The 22,425-nt window shown below is 35.3% G+C and overlaps 1 protein-coding gene across 1 annotated transcript in view; it reads left to right on the top strand.

Moving 5' to 3' along the window:
- The first annotated feature begins 398 nt into the window (after positions 1-398).
- Positions 399-22,425, top strand: part of PHYHIPL (phytanoyl-CoA 2-hydroxylase interacting protein like) — a 62,195-nt gene continuing 40,168 nt past the window's right edge. The window contains exon 1 of the mRNA XM_004427110.3: positions 399-670. Within this exon, the coding sequence (XP_004427167.1) occupies positions 565-670 (106 nt within the window). The 5' untranslated portion in view covers positions 399-564. The remainder of the gene's footprint in view (positions 671-22,425) is intronic.

Raw genomic sequence — 22,425 nt, 5'->3', positions numbered from 1 at the left:
GTGCCAACCTGGGCTCCGACTGACACTGTGAAGAAGGAAAAAGCGCCAAACCGCCCTCACCAGGCGAGAAGGCGAGGCGAGCGCGCGGCACCCCCGGCGCCGGCCCTTCCCGCGCGCTCCGCTGTCCGACGCCGCACGCTGGGGGTTGCGGGGACCACGGCGCGAGGGCAGCCAGGGGCGCGTGCGCGCAGTAGGGCGGGGGAGATGGAGAGCGCCGCGCGCCGGCAGGTGGGCGCGTCCTCTCGCGCGCGTGCGCGCGCCGCGCCTTCTTCCTCACGTTCCCCGCGCGCCGCGTCCCCTCCCCGCCGGGAGCGCGCGCCTCCCGTCCTCGCGGCGGGTTCCTCTCAGTCTCTCAGAGCCGCACGCTCCGCGGAGCTCTTGCCACAGCGGTCGCCTCGGCCGCGGCTCTCTAGCCTGGCGGCTTAGTCTCGGCCTCGGCGCCGCGTCCCAGGCTTCCTCGCCCCCTCTGTCACACCCCTTCCCTTTCCCGCCCTTCTCTCCCACCCGGTCCACCGAGAGAGTTCTGGATACGAAGCAGGCGGGCTTGAGAAGGGGGTTGGAAAAATGGAGGTGCCGCGCCTGGATCGTGCCCTCAACAGCCCCACCAGCCCCTGTGAGGAGGTGATCAAAAACCTCAGCCTGGAGGCCATTCAGCTGTGCGACCGGGACGGTAAGAGCGGCCGGGACCGTGAGGAGAGGGGCCGAGCCCGCGCCCAGGCGCCGCGGCCGCTCCGGCTCCGCTGACCCTGTCCGCCCGGGCGACGGGGTCTTTTGTTGTCCCCCCTGTGCAAATAAATGCAGGTGGGGGCTCCCCTCCGCCCACCTTCCCTCAGACCCCAGAAACAAAAGGACCCCGGGGCCCGCGCATTGGCGCGGAAAGTCGCCGTCGTCCCCGGCCGCGGCGCCCCGCGCAGTCCTCGCCCGTCTGGCCCCGGCCGAGGAGCTGCCCGGCGAGGGCGCCGTTCCCGCCTGCGGCTCCTGCGCGGGACCAGGCGTTTCCGATCTTTGCCGCAGTCCCGATTTTCTGGGTCTCCAGGCACCGAAGGGGAAATGCTCTCTGGACGTTTCTACCACCCCCACCCCCCACTGCGCGACACACACACGCACACACACACACGCACACGTTAGCATTCTCTGCCCACAAACTTATCAGTTCCTTTTTTAAACCTCCCGTCTTCAGACCTCCCAAATTTAGAAGTCTTTTTATCCTCTCAAAATGGGATTGGGATGACGGTTTTCAGTGAAGGGGGTGGGGGGAGAGTGTGCATTTCAGCACCAAGGACAGCCACAAGCTTCATAGTTGGGGGCTGTGATTCAGAAACTCAAAAATCTGTAAAGGAAGTGGCTTAATATATCTGCTGTGGTTCAGAATATGTGGCGAGTACTCACCATTGTGTCTTGATATTATATCGCTTATTCTATTGTTCAAGTTGGCAGTCTCCTAAAGAAGGAAATTGATTGAACACAGGTCTGAGCGTTAAAGAGATAAGCTAGTGCTATGTGCAATATGGGTAGTTACAGAGCTTCTGTGTTAGTGGGAGTAGTTGGAGAGTCAGTGCTATTTCAGTAATGTGGAATAAAACTTCATTTGTAAAGCAGTCATCTGATCAGTAATTGATTGGCCAAATAATTGTGAAAGTGGACATCTGACAGAGGAAAAACCATTTACATGTTGTCAAGATGACCCTGAACACTTTTGGCTATAAATGAAATTAAAGTTTAACTGTATATAGAGACGATGATTTAAAAACATTTCTTAGCCAAGGTTATGTGGAGATACTAATATGCTCACAATAAGGTCATAAAATTTATCAGTATGTAATCCAAACAGAGAGCAGAGGTCTTGTTTCCAAAGTCATTCAAATGGTAATAACTTGGTTAGGCGTTGCGAAACAGTACAGTTTAGGTCAAGTGAACACTGAATTTCTGTTTATTAATAAATTTAGGCACAGAATAATTGCTCTCTGAAGCCAAAGCCACTTTAAATAATTTCTGAAATAGGTGTAGTATGGATAAGTAAATACTCTTGCAAAAGCTGCTTATATTTCGTTTATCCTTAGACTGTTTTGGTCACCATAGTAATAGGTGCACATACTTATGATATCTAAAAAAATTCATCATTTTGGTATTCCATATATAAGCTTGCATTATTAGACTATAAACATTATTTTTAATATACCACATAGGAAGTCATATGGGTTTTAGTTTATACTTTCTTTTGAAATGAGTTTTTACAATGTTACCATTGTAAATATTTTGATTTTCCTAGATTGGTTTGACAGAAAATCCAGAATCTAATAAAAGTAGATTTCGTTTTTATTTACTTCAGTGATTTATCAAAAGCTCATTACTGTAGTTATTGGAAATAGGCAATTCATGGTTGCTCCCCAGAACCCAGTATTCTTAATACTTTAAATTGCATTTGCCACATTTCAAAGACATTAGGGAAAATAAAGTTGTTTTTTTCTTTTCTACGAAGTTTACAGAGTTAATAATGTACACTACAAAAATTAATGCTGCATTTACTGTGTTCTCTTCTCCTACAGTATACTATGTTATTTTGGTAATATTTTTTAGTTCTTTCAGTTCACATTATGAATCCTGCAAAATGAGCAAATTATATAACATTTAATTTGGAGTGGTGTGCTAGCACTAAGCAGTATCTATGAAAATTACTACTTATTTGCAGACTTTTAGTTGATTCAACATAGATTAATTAAATAGGGTTTCGTTTTATAAAATAGGTTATACCAACAAATACAAAAAGCTAACTCTTCTATTAAAAGATGTGTAAAAATTTCGAAATAGCTTGTGTAGAGAAGTTGTTATATGCTTAACTCTTTATTTTGTGACTCTACCTTACATGTCAATTCCAAAAATGTTAAGTTGGTTTCATAGGAATAATTTAGAGGAGGTAATATAGTTGTTTTTACAGAACAATTTAAAAATGTTCCACTAAGTTTGTCAACTAGACCTTATTTATCATAATTTTATAGTGAGAAATATTCAGCTAGATGCTATTTGCTCCCTTCACTTTCTTCTTTTCACTTCCTCTCAGGTCTCATTATTTTACTTCTGTCAATATATAACAGAGAAAGATTAGGATGTGGCAGAAGATCTGTTATGTGCTTAAGTACATAATAAGTGCGATATTTTCGTAATTTTATGATCATAGTACTACATTTGTCTTGTTTGCTGTTTACTTTTTCACTTTATTTTACCCTACTCTTAATCTGGTGATGTGAAAAAAATGAGACCAACATTGATTCCTTGGAAGTGGAACAAAATAGAATAGGAGAAAATATAATATGATTGTTAAATATGCATTTCCTTTTACTCTCTCCACTTACAGATGTTTTTAATTTTACAGTGCTTTGCATATTGTGTCAACTAAGAGCTGTGGCTGCTGATAAAAGTAATTATGTCTTATGTTTCCTTGGCTGTCCTCTTTTATGTTTTTTTCTGTGTTGCTTGCCTATTTTCTTATAAATTAATCTGTTTCCATTATTAGCAACAATTCACAATGTTTCTTTTTTTTATAGTTTTTCAAAGTATTCAATAGTCTATGAAGAATATGGAATAGAATCCAAATGGTCGTATAATTGGATTTTTTAATTAAGCAAGAGGTACACACACACATTATCTCATGTGTGCTTTTATCCTAGACATGTGTGCTTTGGCTGCTAGTACATGGTCCCTGCCTAGATGTTACTTGTAGTTCAAAATGAGGATCCTGGATAGACTTCTATTAGGAAAACTCTGAAGATAAATGCTGTAGATCTAATAGTTTCTCTAATCTCTATTGCAAGTAGAATAGTGTTTCTGTTCCTCTATCTCTGCTGTGCTGAACTATGCTCAAGTTGCATACATGATGTACTTTAATTGTGGGTTTTCAAAAAAATTGAAGGAAAAAAATGATTTCTCATCTGGAATCATCAATAATATGGGAACCCATTTCCAGTTTGCTTCTTCACATAGGTCCTTCAGACCCTAAATGATCTGTGAGGAGACAAAACAGCCCCCAACCCCACACACAGAATTATGTTACTTCTACTTCATCTTTTTTATCATGCATATAAATATATTGAAGCTTTCTTTCCTTGCTGAAGAGGAAAGATTTATTTATGTGTTGCTTAACCTGCATCCAGGCTCCCTGCCCTCTTGTTATAACAGTGAGGAAGAAAATACAAAATTAATTTTTTGTATAGCACTTAAATCCACCCCCAAGCCTTCCTAGTTGTAACAAGTATTATTTCCATGATTAGGGCGTTTTATAACTGCCTAGATACGGTTTATGGAGGTTATGATGCTAGTCAGTAAGGGAACACATTTTAAAGAAATTTAAAGAAAGAGTACCCATAACTATTACCTTTAATAGTAGAAGATCGTAAGGTAGTCATTATTCAGTCTCACTGACATGCATATAGTATATTGGTAATACCATTTTAGAATCAGACAGACCTCTGATAGAATACTGACTCTTTATATGTTGTCACCTTAGGTAAATTACTTAATTTTTTTTAGTCTCAAGCTTTCTCATGTAAAATGGGTACAATAATGTCAATCCTGAAGGATTGTTAAAATAATTAAATGTAGTATTACATAGTATTTCTCACAATTCTTAACAAAAAATAGAGAATAATTATTATTGTAAATGGAATATTCTCCACATATCTTCTTGAGTTGAACATTTTTTTGCCAATGTTTCGATCTTTGTTGTTTTTCATTTCAGTTTTTTTTAGTTGGTAAATCCATCTTTCATCACTTCAGCTTCATGAATAGTCAATAGAAACTGTAAATTTAAAAGAACTGAATTTTAATCGGTTAACTGAACAGTAGATTTTAAAATCACAGTTACAGTACTCTATTCGTTGCTTATATTTTTTTGTCCTATTGGTAATATCCTTGTCAGCCTTAATCTTAAAAGCTCTTTTCAGCTTCTACTTCAAACCTACTGTCTGCTGCATTTCACATTCCTTATGACCTTGATACCTGCTTTGGTTAAGTATTTGCATCAGAGCCCTTCTCTGTTCTTGATTTAACATTTTTTTTTTTCTTTATGATTTTTTTCTACGGATAGATCTGTACTAGCACATGTGACCTCTGGATTCATTTCTTTGACCCAAATATGACTATAGAGATGCTATAAATTTTTATTAGTATGAAACAAAACAAACGCCAAAAGAAACAAACAAAAAGCTTGAAAACCATCAGATTATGTTAAACCAATTCATATTCTTGGTAGGGGATCTACTTCACTCCCAGAGAAGACCAGGAAGTTATTAAAGTAAAACTCACATCAAAGGATATGTGACCAGACTCCCTCCAGTGGTAGAATGACTGATGTGTCATAAGTAGTAACACTTGCTGGCAACTTGCTTTGTTGCCTAGGTAAGCTAGTCAGAAATTCACTCTCTAGAACCCTGTCTAGACAACTTCCAAGTCACTTTGCTTATTGCTACTGATATTTCCCCTTCTTTTAGGCCCAATCTTGATTTTTCCTTTAACTTATGTGAGTATAGTTTCCTGATTACTTTTATATTTTGTCCTGGGCTTCAGTAATAACAGCAGCTGTATCACTTACTGCAGTAAGCATAATCTTTCTAGTTTCTGATTTTCCTTCTCTGCCCTCAGTAGATGAATAGTTTAAGCTTTACCTTATAGTAGTTACTTCTTTCTTGGGTTTGTTTTCCATTTCTGTTAAATTTCTCTATAAGAATGTTTTTATCATTTATCTAGATTCTGTTTTTACTGCTCTAAAGCATTTGCCTCTTTAACTGTTTAAAATATTTTATTATTACTAGATAGTAGTTAAACTGTCTTATTAAGCAGGCTATATTTTATACATATACATTTAAGAAGTAAACTCAGTATTTGGGGAAGACTTCTAGCAGAAATGTGTGGAAGAGTTGAGTCTTGATAGGAAAAATAGATAGGCAGCATCAGCATGTTCTCTATATGGAAGGATAGTGAGTGGCAAAAGAAATCTAAAAATAATTGCCAAGAATTTGTGATTGATTGAATTTTCAGGCAGAATGGAAAATGATCAGGGGTAACTTTAGGATTTTAAGTCTGGGAAATCAGAAGAATCATTGACAGGAAAGAAAAAAAGAGAAAGGAAATAATATTTAGATATCATGATGACAGTTTTTTACATCTCAAATTTTAGGTCTTAGTGGACCTCCAAATATGTCCTAAGCCCTTTTCCAGGGGCACTTCCCTCTCTCACAGAAGTCTTGTTTGCAGAACAATATTATATACATACTGCCTTATTATTATTCTTTCAGTGTGCATCCGTAACAGAGCCCACTTAGATTCTTTTTAAACTCTTTTTTTCTAGATTCCCATTACTCAAAGGCTACTCATAGTTCAATGATAATATTTTGAGAATCATTACTAGATAAAAACTAACCACTTGATACTTTATATAGGACTGTAAAATAGAGATTTTTGAGTCATCTGAATAAAGGTAGTTTTGGAGTCTTAGGAGACTTTTCAGAGGGATTTAGTATAAAGTGAAAAGAATGTTTATGTTAAGACATTTGGAATTGAAAAGTAAGAGACTCCATTGGAAACTTATGTTAAAACTTAAATAAACTTATATTTAGCAATTCCTCTTATGTTCTGGGGAAAAGAGTTCTAGAATGAGGAATGAATTGTTCATAGAACTATATATTCCACTAAGGAGACTAGAACTTAGGCGAAAAAGGGAAGGTTAGGATTTGGCTTCAGTTTTAGAGTGACCTCAAATGAGCTTTGTGTCTCACCCCTTGAAAGAAAGGGGTGCTGGGGAAGGCCAATTTTGAATCCCAAAGGTGAAATAAATCTACGTTCCAGGTTTGTTAAAAATGCGAACAAGAGCTCTGCATTTGTGAGTTGAACAAAAAGCATCATACTCTGAATTGTAGTTAGTTTTATTTGTGTTATTATGACTATTTGGGTCAAGTTGGTAGTTCATTTTAAAGGGGCTGCCCTTTGGGGATTTTTGCACATATACTATTTGTTGTAGTGGTTGTGGCAACTAGTGTAAATAAATCTGTCTCTTTGTTTTCTATAGCCTGTGGGAGTGTTGCTATCTAATAATAGTATGAAAGGTTTATAGCTTCCCTAAACATATGCCACTAAAGACAAGGCACAAAAAATTTTTCAATACATTGCATACTTACTTTGATTTTCTTGAAAAATAGTGTCTCATCTTCTGTAAGCCTAAATGTTGGTGAGTCTATCAGTGTTAAAATTTTAAAAGCTGATGATAAATGCAAACAAGAATGATGATTTTTCAAAACTACAATGAGATATCACCTCACGCCTGTCAGAATGGCTATAATTAACAAGACAGGAAACAACATGTGTTGGAGAGGATGTGGAGAGAAGGGAACTCTCATACACTGCTGGTGGGAGTGCAAACTGGTACAGCCACTATGGAAAACAGTATGGAGATTCCTCAAAAAATCAAGGATAGAACTGCCATATGATCCAGCTATTCCACTGCTGGGTATCCAAAGAACTTGAAAACACCAATGCATAAAGATACATCCACCCCTGTGTTCATTTCAGCATTATTCACAATAGCCAAGACTTGGAAGCAACCTAAGTGCCCATCAAGGGATGAATGGATAAAGAAGATGTGGTATATATACACAATGGAATACTACTCAGCCATAAGAAATGATGAAATCCAGCCATTTGTGACAACATGCATGGACATTGAGGGTATTATGCAAAGTGAAATAAGTCAGAGGGAGAAGGTCAAATACCATATGATTTCCTTCATTAAGTAGTAGATAATAACAACAATAAACAAACACATAGAGACAGAGATTGGATTGGTGGTTACCAGAGGGGAAGTGGGGAGGGAGGAGGGCGAAAGGGATAATTCGGCACATGTGTGTGGTGATGGGTTGTAATTAGTATTTTGGTGTTGAACATGATGTAATCTATGCAGAAATAGAAGTATAATGATGTACACCTGAAATTTATACAATGTTATAAACCAATGTTACTGCAATAAACAAAACATTAAAAAAAAAAGTGATGATTTTTGAGCATCTACTATGCAATAGGTTCTTAATAATTGCATTTTAGAATTATATCTGCCATGTAGAATAGGGATCAGCAAGTTACAGTCCTTGGGCCAAATCCTAAAACCTGCTGCCAGTTTTTGTAAGTAAAATTTTATTGGAACACAGCCATGGCCATTTGTTTATATATGGTCTGTTGCTACTTTCTTGCTACAGCAGCAGAGTTGAGTAGCTATGACAGCAGGCTACCTAACCCACAAACCTTAGAATACTTACTATCTGGTCCTTTATGGAAAGAGTTTGCCAACTCCTAATGATTGAGAAAATAAATTAATCTCTCTTGATAGGAATAAAAATGTTGAAACAAGAGTTTCTGAAAGAATTGTATAATCATTTTGTTTTTATATATTACCAGGGTTTCGATATTATGCAGGTCAGGCAGAGAGCTGGGGAAAGCTGAAAAACCTTATCAGGCAGTAGGCTAGCTCTGTGTGGAGTCAGTCAAAACTGGGTAGCCGTCTATGCCATTGTCTCTGATGGGCAGTGAGAGAAACAAGCCTTAATTTTAACTTGAAATCTAGTCTTCATATAAATAACTTTATAAAGAAATACTGGTTATGCATTAGCATTTCCAGGTATACTTACAATTCTATTATTATTTTTTTTTTTTGAGGAAGATTGGCCCCACACTAACATCTGTTGCCAATCTTCCTCTTTTTCTTTTTCCTCCCCAAAGCCCGGAGTACATAGTTGTGTATCATAGTTGTAGAGTTGTAGCTTTTCTGTGTGGGACACCACCTCAGCAGGGTTTGAGGAGCGGTGAGTAGGTCCGTGTGAACCCCGGGCCCCGCTAAGTGGAGTCTAGGAACTTAACCTCTACGCCACCGGGCTGGCCTCTCCAATTCTATTAACAGATATTTTTTAAAGTGTCCAAGATGATGATGTGAACTTGGAGAAATATGGATAGTTATATTGATAAATACTACAAAAATTTATGTATATATCATATTTTTCCTTCTAAAACAAATTCTCATGGAAAAAGAGTTGTCTCGTTCATCTTTCTATCTTCCATAGCCTAATGTAGTGTTTTGCAATCTGTATTTTGTTTTTTTTTCCAATATCCAATTTATCACTGACTGATACTTTATAAAAAATATAATAAAAATGAATTGTTAGAAAAATGAAATTTAAAAGATCCAAAAAGATTCAACAGACATAAAAATCACTGTCAAATTCCTATAAAGTTTCTAAAAGCCTAATTCTAATTTTTATATTTATCTCATCACACACTGGTAAATAGTTTGCAGACCACACTTTGAGTATGCTAGCTAGAGGACAGTTTCGTTCTATTCTTGTTCACTGATTAATTTTTAGGTACTAAACTTAACCAGTTAATATTCTCACTTTGTTTCCTTTTGTTCTTTTACTTGCCTGGTATTTTTGCTATTTATTTGTATTGCTATTTATTTGCTATTTATTTGTATTCCAACTTTAGAACAGAGGGAAAAAAAAAGAATCCAAGAATGAATGTAACTTGGATCTTACAGTTAAAGGATTTACTGGTATTTAGGGAGACAATATATTTAAATAGATAAATATAATATGTGATAAGTAATATAAGAGAGTATAGAAAAGAAAGCGGTTAATTCTGTCTTGAGTCTTTCAGATGGCTTCACAGAGGGAAGCAGCATTTTTTCTGGGTATTAAAAGTAAAATAAAAATTTGCCAGGAGAAGTAGGATAAGGTCATTTCTGGCAGAGCTAAGAGCATATATAAAGGCATAAAATCATGTATCTTCTAGGAATACATAGCATTTGGTATTGCTGGAGGGAAGAAGTAAGTGTTCTTTGTGGGAAAAGAAGCTGAAAGCTATTTAGGGCTACCTAGATTATGCCATGATTAGGAGTTGGATTTATCTAGTCTGAAATCTTGTTAGATTTCAAACTTTCTAATTTGTAGAGACCCTTTAAAAAAAGACACACCTACATTTTGCAGAACTCTAAGAAGTAGCATTTTATTAGTATACATTTATCCTGTAATTTTAAACTTGTAGCATTTCTCAAATAAAGTCAAAGATATAGTGAGAAATTAAAATTAGCAGTTAAGCTTGAAAGTTTCTATTTTATATCAGACTCAAATCCACTTTATTTCTGTATTTTATTTTTATTGCATTGTGCCTAGAAAATTCTGGTTCATACACAAATGTAGTGGCAAATGGTAATGTTTTTAAACTCATTTTGCCTTCTCAGGATACTCTTCAAATAAATTGATCCAGACTTAAACAGAAATCGTAAGATTTTTTTTCCGAAGTTGAGTCAAAAGATTTTTTTTTCCAAAGTTGAGTCAGAGTAAGTGTTCATTTTGGAGGGAGATGGTAGAATTGATTCATCAGTCAGTTCATTTTCACATTGTTCAGTGTGAAAATAATGTACTTGTAATATTCTGAAATACTCATTGATTACATTAAATAACTGCTCATACTTTTGTGCTGATCTCTTAAAATTTCAGAACAGTTGAATTTATTTTACTTGCATGGTGAATCTAAACCGTAAGGATCAATTTCATTACTGACAATTTATCTGCATTTATAAGCTTGGTAGCATTGTGACTACATTGTCAGATTGAATTTCTTCAGCCTGTTAAAGAGCTAACTAATCAGTTTGCCCATTATTTATATTTGAAAGATATTTATCAAAGAGTTTTTTTGTGTGTGTGTAAGATTGGCCCTGAGCTAACATCTGCCAATCCTCCTCTTTTTGCTGAGGAAGACTGGCCCTGGGCTAACATCCATGCCCATCTTCCTCTACTTTATATGGGACAAATAAAGCCACAGCATGGCTTGACAAGCGGTGCATTGGTGCGCACCCGGGATTCGAACCGGCGAACCCGGGGCCGCCGCAGTGGAGTGTGCGCACTTAACCGCTTGAGCCACCAGGCCGGCCCCTCAAAGAGTTTTTTAATAAAGTATTTCTTGTTTCTTTTGAAATATTTATTTCAAAAGGACACCACCTAAGTTTGATATGAAAAATGAATTTTGAAATTTTCTACCCATAACATTACAATTAGCTCAGAAAAAAAAAACACTTTCAATTTAATTGATAGTCTGTATGTGGTTATCCAAAACTATTTTGAAATATTTTAATATCCAGTCCTTATTAGTAAACAATTACTGCTTAATGAAAGCTAGCAACAGCTTTTACAGGAGCTACCCCTCCTGAGATTTTTAAATTTTATCTACTTCCCTTAATATAGTTGTCTCAACATTTCTGACAGTTTAGTTGATAGTATGTTAAAAACTGATTTAGACGTTAAAATTTCCTTCTCCACTGTATGTTGTTCTACCATCCTTGCATTTACCTATTTGAGAAACTTCTACAAAAGTAAATGGAGAGATCTGCCACATTCATATTCTCATCCAGTTAAATTGAAAAGATTTTACATAACCCCACATTTGAATTAATCAAGTACATGTGATGAATATTTTGTATTCTCTGCATTTTCATACATGTACCAATGTTTTGTTTCAATTTTTTAACAGTTTACTAATTTAACATATTTATTGCAATGTCAGAAATGCAGGATTTAATAAATTGTTTCTCCAATTGTGTATGCTTTTGTTCTTAGGTGATATGGTGACTGTTCTGAGCACGTTTTAATTGCCAGATTTGCAGAACCTCAGGCACATTTTTTTTTCAAAATTATGGAATTTGTCAGAGACCGTATCATTATTTGCAAAACCTTGTTGTATGAAAACTTCAGTTTTTATCACTACAATGTAAATTCTACGGACAGATGACTATCATTGAAATTTAGCATTGTATTTAGCTTTAGTAAGAGCTTCTAGCATATTTATTTCATTTTGAATATAGTTGCCAGTGTGGTCAATATTTACTGAAAAATCAACTGGTGCTAATTAATAGTAAGACTTTGAGACATCTTGAGCCAAATCAGTCTCAATACATCCATGTTAACATTGGTTTAACATTCCTCCTTTTAACTAGGGATCCATTTCTAGTTTTATAGGTAATTATTTCATTACCTATACTGGAAAAAGTATAACTCTATCCCAAACTTAGAATGACTTCATCACAAATATAATTAGAGAAGTACACAAAACTCATAGTAAGCCCTTCTATTTAATGTGTTCTGATGAACTGAAGGGCCAAACAAATGCACCTGAGCCTTGTCTGCAACTAATTGAACACTGCATGAAAGTTCATAATGTGTGTTTCTAAAATTTTACTTGAGCATATACTTGCTGACTTGAGTTAAAAAAACAAACAAACGTGAAACGGGAACAGAACCATAACTTTATATACATTATGCCATTTTGTGCACTGAGGTAGCAGGCAAAGTTTTATTTTGATGTTTACACAAAATCACACAATACTTGTAAGACAGTTTAATGTATGCTATTTGTATTACAGTTTTAAAAATACTTTAAAAATAATTAAAAAGGAAGTTAAATGATAATGTTTGCTGAACCCATATTAAGGGATCATTAGACCTCTGTATTAAAAAAATTAAATCGTTGGTCAGAACCAATTTAAACCATTGGTTCTCAAAATTTATCACCTGGAGGGCTTGTTGAAACACACATTGCTGGGCCCCACCCCCCAGAGTTTCTGATTCATTAGATCTGGGGTAGAGCCCAAGAATTTGCATTTCTAACAAATTTCCAGGTGATGCTGATGTTGGTGATCCAGAGATCTCACTTGGAGAACCACTGCTCTAGGTAGCATGACCAAAGAGGTTCTTAGGTAAGGAAGAGATATTATATATTTGGTTTTAATAAATAGTATTCCAGCATCCATTTGAGGAATGAACTGGGATATTGAGCTCAGGAGTTTAACCACTTTTAAGGCAATTATAGGTAGTAGGACTATTATGACAAGGTAGATAAAAATTAGGGGTGGTATTGAACAACATTTCTGAAGTAAAAATCTGTTGACTTCATGATTAAAGTGGAAGTGTGAGATATGAAAAAGGAGTTGTTGGTGATGGCTAAATTTGGTAGACTGGGAAATTGGGTACATTTTGAAACCAGTAAATAAAGTAGTAATTGTTGGTTGGAGGGAAGTGAAGGAGTAGCCTTGATAACAAGCTATTAAAATATTATCTGCACAAATTTCAGATATCTGTGGAATACCTAGATGGAAATGTCCAGAAGGCTGTTAGAAATATCCATCTATGTCTTATATGAAGAGAATTTGAGGATAAAGATGAAAATTTGGTAGTACTTTTCAAGCTGTTTTTCTGTTGCTCCAATTTCTCCTTTATCAAGTGTTCCTTCCTTCGTCTTCTAGTCAGTCCTTCAGACCCATGTCAAATTGTTGAACTGCTCTTTAGAGTCAGTAAATTCAAATGCTGTTGTCTTTTTTTTGTGGTGTCTAAAAGGAACATTTGAAAATTAATTACTTTTGATGTAATTAAATTTGACTTGGATGTGGTTATTTGGGGCAGTTTACATGGAAGAAATAGAATTGACATAAGCTCTGTATTTGGTAGATTTCTTCCCCTTATTCTGAAAGAGAATTAAGTGTATGATTTTCTTGGAAAGTCTATAACTTACTGTGGAAATACACTGGGTTAATTTTTCCTCCTTGGCAACATAGTCTGCAGCACACAAAATAAACAAACTGTTGGAACTCAAATTAGCAGAAAAATGACAACAATGGAGTCTAAAGAAAAACTAAAATCTTCACCAAAGCTATTTCTAAGGCTTTCCGTGCTGAACATATATTTCCAAGATTTTCTTTTACTTTGGATCTACTAATTTTAATGTTTACTAGGGTATTTATTGAATGCTAACCTAAATAAGACATAATCTTTTGCACTGAATTTTTTTTTTCCCGATTCTTTGTGTTTAAGCGTAAACCTTCCATTTTAATATAGTATAGTTTTTGTGTAACTTTTTCAAGGTGTGCTAAGGCTGGATGTTTGAGCCTATTTTTATATATTTTCTTCTGGTGCAATTCAGTATATCGAATATTAATTTTCCTGGAGCTTGATATAGCTTTTTTGGTTGATATTTTAGTGATTAAAAAAAGAAAAAGGAAAGCCTAATGACTAAAAAGCAGTGGTTCTGGAATTTGCAGTTTACACTACTTGTTTTGCTAAAAGCTTTACTCATTCAAATTCTAATGATAAAATTTATGGTAATAAAATTTGAGGGTGAAATAGTGATAAATGTTCCAAATATAATCTAGCCACCTCGACCAGAATTTTTATTCTGTACCACATATTGTAGAAAGGTATCTTCATTTGTCTTCATCTATATGATATTTCTAAGAGCTTCACAAATATTTCTAAAAGCTTCATATAGTGGATCAACATTGAACTTTTTCTTCACTACTCGCATAATAATTTGAAGAATTTTTTTCTCAGTTTTTTATTAATACTTTACAATTTTAATTTTCTGACATACAAAGGCCACTTAGTTTCATTATCATGTATTAATATTTTAATGAAAGTCTTAAATATATTTCCCTAGATACATGCATGATGCTATTTAGCACAATAACGTACGCGTGTATGTGTGTGGATATTTACTTATTTTTATTGCACTTTAAAATGCAGACATGCTGTCCTTTAAGAAACTTTGAAATATGAAATATAAACTTATGAAACTCATTAATCAGGGAATAATTATTTTCCCTACAGTAGTGTTCTCTGTCGTTTTTCTAGTGTTCTTAATGGTTTTCTTCAGAAGAATTTGACAGAATGGCAAAAGGTGGCAGTGAAATGTAATGCCAACTAAATTGTCTTAAACAATGGTTTCTTAAATTATCTCTGAAATTTCTATGAGGGGAAGTATAAACCAGACATTGGAAATGGAAAGATTTAACATTTTTAGCTTCATCTATTTATAGGCCATGTGAAAGGTAGCTAAGTTGTAATTGTGCTGACAAATTTCAAAAGCACTCTAGAATGCTGCTTTTGTATCATTTACCTCTGAGTTTGCAAAGCTTGTTGCCCAGGATTTCTACCAACGTTTCTTTATTTTTTTCTTTTCTTTGAGCACAAGAAAATTCACATTTCTTGTGAAATGTGAAAAACATTGTTTTTAAGTTAAATAAACAACTCCTAAGGAAGATAAATGTGATGATATAAGAAAACAGAAAGGAGAAAAAAGATTTTACCCTGAATAGTTTTTGTTAAATTAAAAAGTAGTTTTGCAAAATTTTTGCTTGACTAATGTTATTACCCTAACAGTATAAGGTATCATAAATTATTTTAGTACCAGAATTTATTTTAATTGCTTTTCAAATGATTTTGTTGTCTCGTATTATCCCTAAGAGTCAGCAAATGGCTTACTGCCATTTTTCTGTTGAACTCTGCTACTTTTTATGGGGAAATTATATGCTTTGTTTTTATAATGTAAGGACTTTCAAAAGTGTCATGTAAATGCCATGGGTATATTGTGTATGAACCCCAAAGGGCACATCAGATAATCAATTGGGCCATAGAAGAAAGTAATTGAACTGCTATTAGTACTTATTTTTATCCTATCTAAAGTAAGAAAAAATGTTTGATTAATCTTATTTATATAGATTAATACATGGTATATCAAACTAACATGTATAGTGTGCATGGAGTACCTTTATATAATTGGTGTATGGAATTGAGAAATGAAAAATATTAGTGTTTGGTAAGACACCTACTAATGTACTTTCTCCATTCTGATGTACCCATTCTTGTGTGATATCTTTTCCAACTGTGACAGCCCTTAAAACCAGGTATCTAAATAAATTGAATTTAGAGCTGGTCATGTGAGTTGTTATATCACAAAATGTTAAACTAAGATTATCAAAATAAGAACACATATTCATATACTTCTTTTAGTAGTAAATAAAAAGAAATTATTTAAAAATATTATGTATTTTATCATTTTAAATTTCCTTTTTGCCAATTGATAATGTTCATAATATATTAGTACAGTAGTCTGTGTATATGATTTATAAAGAAATAACTGCACTTGTTCATGTCATGTTATTTATGTCATAAATGGATGTTGAATTTTGTCAACCCTCAACATTTTTTATATAGAAGTACAAGATCAAAAAAAGTTTTAATAAATGAATTTTTATTATATTCATTCTATTTTTACAAATCTTGCTTTACAGCAAGGTATATCTGTAATAAATCCACTCAACATTCAAAGGTGCATATTATGGTACATCACATAGTTATATACTCTTTCTTTATTATCAAAAAGATTTTTTAAATGTATTTTTTGTTGAGGTATAATTTACATAACATTGTATTAGTTTTAGGTCTACAATGTAATGATTTGATACTTGTAAATATTGCAAAATGATCAACACAATAAGTCCAGTTAACATCCATCACCATACATAGTTACAAATTTTTGTTTTCATGATGAGAACTTGTAAAATCTATTCTCCTGGCTACTTTCACATATGCAATACAGTATTATTAACTGTACTCATCATGCTGTACATTATATCCCCATGACTTATTCATTTTATAACTGGAAATTTGTACCTTTTGATCTTCTTCACCCATTTTACCGACCTCCCTACTCCCTGCCTCAGGCAACCACCAATCTGTTCTCTGTATCCATGAGCTTGTTTTGTTTGTTTGTTTGATGTTTTAGGTTTTTTTAGATTCCACATATAAGTGAGATTATATGGTTTTTGAGAAACCTCCATACTGTTTTCCATAGTGGTTGCACCAATTTACACTCCTACCAACAGTGCACAAGGGTTCCCTTTTCTCCACATCCTTGCCAACACTTGTTATTTCTTGTCTTTTTGATAAATAGCCATTCTAACAGGCTATTAGATGTTAGAATAGCCATTGTAGCAGGCTAATGACATGGTATCTCATTGTGGTTTTGATTTGCATTTCCCTGATGGTTAGTGATGTTAAGCATCTTGTCATGTACCTGTTGGCCATCCTTATGTCTTCTTTGGAAAAATATCTATTTAGACTTTCTTCCCATTTTTATATTGGAATGTTTTTTATTTAGCTGTTGAGTTTTATGAGTTCTTTATATATTTTGGATGTTAACTCCTTATCAGATAAGTGATTTGCAAATATTTTCTCCCATTCAGTAAGTTAACTTTTTCATTGTGTTAATGGTTTCCTTTGCTGTGCAGAAGCGTCTTAGTTTGATGTAGTCCCACTTGTTTGTTTTGCTTTTGTTGCCTTTTCTTTTGGTGTCAAATCCAAAAAAATCATCGCCAAGACCAATGTCAAGGAGCTTACCACCTATTTTTTCTTCTAGAGTTTTATGGCTTCAGGTCTTACATTCAAGTCTTTAATCCATTTTGAGTCAATTTTTGTGTATGGTGTAAGATAGTGGATCAGTTTCATTCCTTTGCATGTAGCTGTCTAGTTTTCCCAGTACCATTTATTGAAAAGACTGTCCTTTCCCCATGATATATTCTTGGCTCCTTTGTGGTAAATTCATAGACAATCTGCATGGATTTATTTCTGGGCTTTCTTCTGTTCCATTGATGTATGTGTCTTTTTATGCCAATACCATACTGTTTTGATTACTATAGCTTTTTAATGTAGTTTGAAACCAGGAAATGTGATGCCTCCAGCTTTGTTCTTCTTTCTCAAGATTGCTTTGGTTATTCAGTCTTTTGTGGTTCTGTACAAGTTTTAGGATTGTTTTTTCCAATTCTGTGAAAATGCCATTGGAATTTTTATAGGAATTGCATTGAATCTGCAGATTGCTTTGGGTAGTATGAACATTTTAACAATATTAATTCTTCCAGTTTATAAGCATGGAATATCTTTCTGTTTATTTGTGTTTTATTCAATTTCTTTCATTAATGTTTTGTAGTTTTCAGTGTAAAGATCCTTCACTTCTTTGTTAAATTTATTCGTAGATATTTTATTCTTTTTGATGCAGTTGTAAATTGGGTTGTTCTCTTAATTTCTGTTTCTGATAGTTCGTTATTAATGTTTAGAAATGCAACAGATTTCTGTATATTGATTTTGCGTCCTGCAACTTTACTGAATTTGTTTATTCTGTTTTTTGGTAGAGTCTTTAGCATTTTATATATATAATATAATGTCATCTGCAAATAATGACATTTCTACTTCTTCCTTTCCAATGTAAATGCCTTTTATTTCTTTTTCTTGCCTAATTGCTCTGGCTAGAACTTCTAATACTATGTTGAATAAAAGTGGCAAAAGTGGGCATCCTTATTTTGTTTCTAATCTTAGAGGAAAAGTTTTTAGGATTTCACCATTGAGTAGGATGTTAGCTGTGGGCTTTTCATATATGGCTTTTATTATGTTGAGGTATGTTCCCTCTATACCAACTTTATTGAGAGTTTTTGTCATAAATGGATGTTGAATTTTGTCAAACACTTTCTCTGCATCTGTTGAGAGGATCATATGATTTTTATTCTTCATTTTGTTAAGGTGGTGTATCACGTTGACTGATTTGCAGATGTTGAACTGTCCTTGCATCCCTAGCATAAATCCCGCTTGATCATGGTCTAAATCCTTTTAATGTATTGTTGAATTTGGTTTGCTAATATTTTGTTGAGTTTTTTTGCACCTATTTTCATCAGCAATATTGGCCTGTAATTTTCTTTTCTTCTCACATCTTTGTCTGATTTTGATATCAGGGTAATAACGCTGGCCTTGTAAAATGAGGTTGGAGGTGTTCCTTCCTCTTCTAGTCTTTGGAAGCGTTTGAGAAGAATTGGTATTCTTCTTTGAGTGTTTGGTAGAATTCACCAGTGAATCCATCTGGTGCTGGACTTTTGTTTATTGGGAAGTTTTTGATTACTGATTCAATCCGTTTACTAGTAATCGGTCTGTTCAGATTTTCTATTTCTCATGATTCAGTCTTGGCAGGTTGCATGTTTCTAGAAATTTATCCATTTTTTCTAAGTTGTCAAATTTGTTGACATATAATTGGTCATAGTAGTCTCTTATGATCCTTTGTATTTTTGTGGTATCAATTGTAACATTACATCTTTCATTTCTGATTTTATTTGTATCCTGTCTTTTTTTTCTTGTTGAGTCTAGCTAAAAGTATGTCAATTTTATCTTTTCAAAGAACCAGCTCTTAGTTTTATTGATCTTTTCTAATATCTTCTTAGTCTCTATTTCATTTATTCTTGCTCTAATCTTCATTATTTCCTTCCTTCTACTAACTTTAGACTTTGTTTTTTCTTCTTTACACCTTGAGGTGTAAAGTTGGGTTGTTTATTTGAGATTTTTCTTGCTTATTGGTGTAGGCATTTATCATTCCCTCCTGGAACTGCTTTTGCTGCATCCTATAAGTTTTGGTATGTTGTATTTCCATTTTCATTTGTCTCAAGGTATTTTTTATTTTCTTTTGATTTCTTCTTTGACCCATTGGTTGTTTAGGTGCATGTTGTTTAGTCTCCACATATTTGTGAATTTTTCAGTTTTCTTCTTATAGTTGATTCTAGTTTCATAGCATTGTGGTCACAGAAGATGCTTGATATGATTTCAGTCTTCTTAAATTTATTAAGACTTGTTTTGTGGCCTAACATATGATCTATCCTGGAGAATGTCCCATGTGCACTTAAGAAGAATGTATATTCTGTTGCTTTTGGAGGGGATATTCTGTATATATCTGTTAAGTCCATCTGGTCTAATGTGTCATTTAAGTCTGATATTTCCTTATTGATTTTCTGTCTGGATGATCTATCCATTGATGTAAGTGGGGTATTAATGTTCGCTACTATTATTGTATTGCTGTCTGTTTCTCCCTTTAGGTCTGTTTATATTTGCTTTATATATTTAGATACTCCTATGTTGAATGCATAAATATTTCCAAATGTTATATCATCTTGTTGGTTGACACCTTTATCATTATGTTATGCCCTTCCTTGTCTCTTATTACAGTCTTTATTTTATAGTCTATTTTGTTTGATATAAATATAGCTACCCCAGCTTTTTTGGTTTGTTTGCATGGAATATCTTTTTCCATCCCTTCACTTTCAGTCTGTGTGTGTCCTTACATCTGAAGTGAGTGTCTCGTATGCAGCATATAGATGGGTTGTGTTTTGTTAATCCATCCACTCTATGTCTTTTGATTGGAGAATTTAGTCCATTTACATTTAAAGTAATAATTGATAAGTATGTACTTATTGCCAGTTTGTTAATTGTTTTCTGGCTGTTTGTAGTTCCTCTGTTTTTTTCTTCTCTTGCTCTCTTCCTTTGTGGTTTGATGACTTTCTTTAGTGGTACGCTTAGATTCCTTTCTCTTTATCTTTTGTGTATCTACTATAGGTTTTTGCTTTGTAGTTACCAAGAGTCTTACACATAACAACTCATGTTTATAACAGTATATTTTAAGTTGATACCAACTTAAGTTTGAACGCATTCTTAAACTCTACATTTTTACTCTCCCCTCCTACATATTACGTTTTTTATATCACATTTACATCTTTTTATCTTGTGTACCTCTTAAGTAATTATTGTAGTTATAGTTTTACTACTTTTGTCTTTTAAACTTCATGCTAGCTTTATAAGTGATTAATCCATTACCTTTACTATATCTTTATTTACCTTTACCAGTAAGATTTATACTTTCATATGTTTTCTTGTTAATAATTAGTGCCCTTTCTTTTCGGCTTAAAGAAGTCCTTTTAACATTTCTTGTAAGGCAGGTTTACTGGTGGTGCACTCCTTTAGCTTTGCTTTGTCTGGAAAACTTTATCTCTCCTTCAGTTCTGAATGATAGCTTTGCCAGAGTATTCTTGGTTGGAAGGTTCTTTTCTTTCAGGACTCTGGATATATCATGCCACTCCCTTTTGACCTGCAAAGCTTCTGCTAAAAAATCTGCTGATGGTCTTGTGGGGGTTCCCTTGTACTTAACAGGTTATTTTTCTCTTGCTGCTTTTAAGAATCTCCCCTTGTCTTTAACTTTTGGTATGTTAATTTTAATGTGTCTTGGTGTGGGTCTCTTAAGGTACCTTTTATTTGGAACACCCTGGGATTCCTGTATCTGGAGTTCTGTTTCCTTTCCCAAGGTGGGAAATTTTCAGCCATTATTTCTTCAAATACGTTTTCTGCTCTTTTCTCTTTCTCTTCTCCTTCTGGGACCCCTATAATGTGAATATTAGTCTGCTTGATGTTGTCCCCTAAGTCCCTTAAGCTACCTTTACTTTTTTTCATTCTTTTTTCTTTTTTCTGCTTTGATTGGGTGAGTGCCACTGCCCTGTCCTTGAGTTCAGTGATTCTTTCTTCTGCTTTATCTAGTCTGTTGTTGAAAGCCTCTAATGTATTTTTCAGTTCAGTTATTGTATCTTTTAGCTCTGTGAATTCTTTTTGATACTCTCTTATATTTTTTATTTCTTTGTTGAAGTTCTCACTGTTTTCATCCATTCTTCTCAGGAGTTTGGTGAGCATATTTTTGACCGTTACTTTGAACTCCTTATCAGGTAGATTACTTGCCTTTGTTTCATTGAGGTTTTTCCTGAGGTTTTATCTAGTTCTTTCATTTGGAACATATTCCTCTATTTCTTCATTTTGCTTGACTCTCTGTGTTGGTTTCTATGCATTAGATAAAACAGCCACCTCTCTCAATCTTGATGAAGTGGCCTCTTGTAGGAGATGAACTTTATTATTCAACCCTGCCATAACTCTTGGTTGTCTCTCAAACCTTTGTGATTGTCCAAGCAGCCTATTTTATCTTTAATAGCTCCCAGTAGTTGAGGGTGTGCCAAGACCTGTCAGTATCCAAAAGGGGAGGATCTCAGTCAGCACCTAGATTCAGGCTGATTGGAAGCCAGACCGTTATGTAGCAGCTTTTAAAGTATGCAAATATATACAGTCCTGTGGGACCGCAAGTGTAAGCCCTGCAGTCCCTAGAGCCAGATCTGGAGGTGTCCCCTGGGCAGCAGTCACAAAAATTGGGGCTCCAGATGAGTGTATAATCTTCTTTCTGGGAGATACTCGTAAGGTGTAGCAGGGCAGAGGGAGAGTGCAAAAATGGCATCCACTAGCCTGTGTTCCATGAGAAACCTGTATAGGCCCCTGTTGTGTGCCAAACCTAAAGCCTGCACATCAGGCCAAAGCTCTAGGACAAGCAGTTAGGCCTGTTTCACAGAAAGACTGGGGTGCGTTTCAGTCTGCTGTCTGTGCAGTGCTCTGGGAGTGGTAGCCTACCAAAAACTGTCTCTCCAATTGTTACGATCCTGTAGGACCTAACAACACAAGCCCCCCTAGCCTCCAGAGCCAGGCGATCAAGGGGCATTTCCTGGGTGGCAGCTACAAAAACCGAGGCACCAGACATAGAACCTAGGGCACCAGTTGCATGTAAAAGCTCCCCTCCGAGAGATCCTGGTGCTTTGGAGCCAGGCCAGAGGAGAGCATGAACATAGTGCCTGCCCTTCAAGGCCTCTGGAAAGGCTTACAATCAACCTTAGATGTG

This window comes from Ceratotherium simum, chromosome 6, assembly GCF_057802395.1.
Source record: "Ceratotherium simum simum isolate JZ-2026a chromosome 6, ASM5780239v1, whole genome shotgun sequence".
NCBI lineage: Eukaryota > Metazoa > Chordata > Mammalia > Perissodactyla > Rhinocerotidae > Ceratotherium > Ceratotherium simum.
This window is presented reverse-complemented; position numbering and strand designations above follow the sequence as displayed.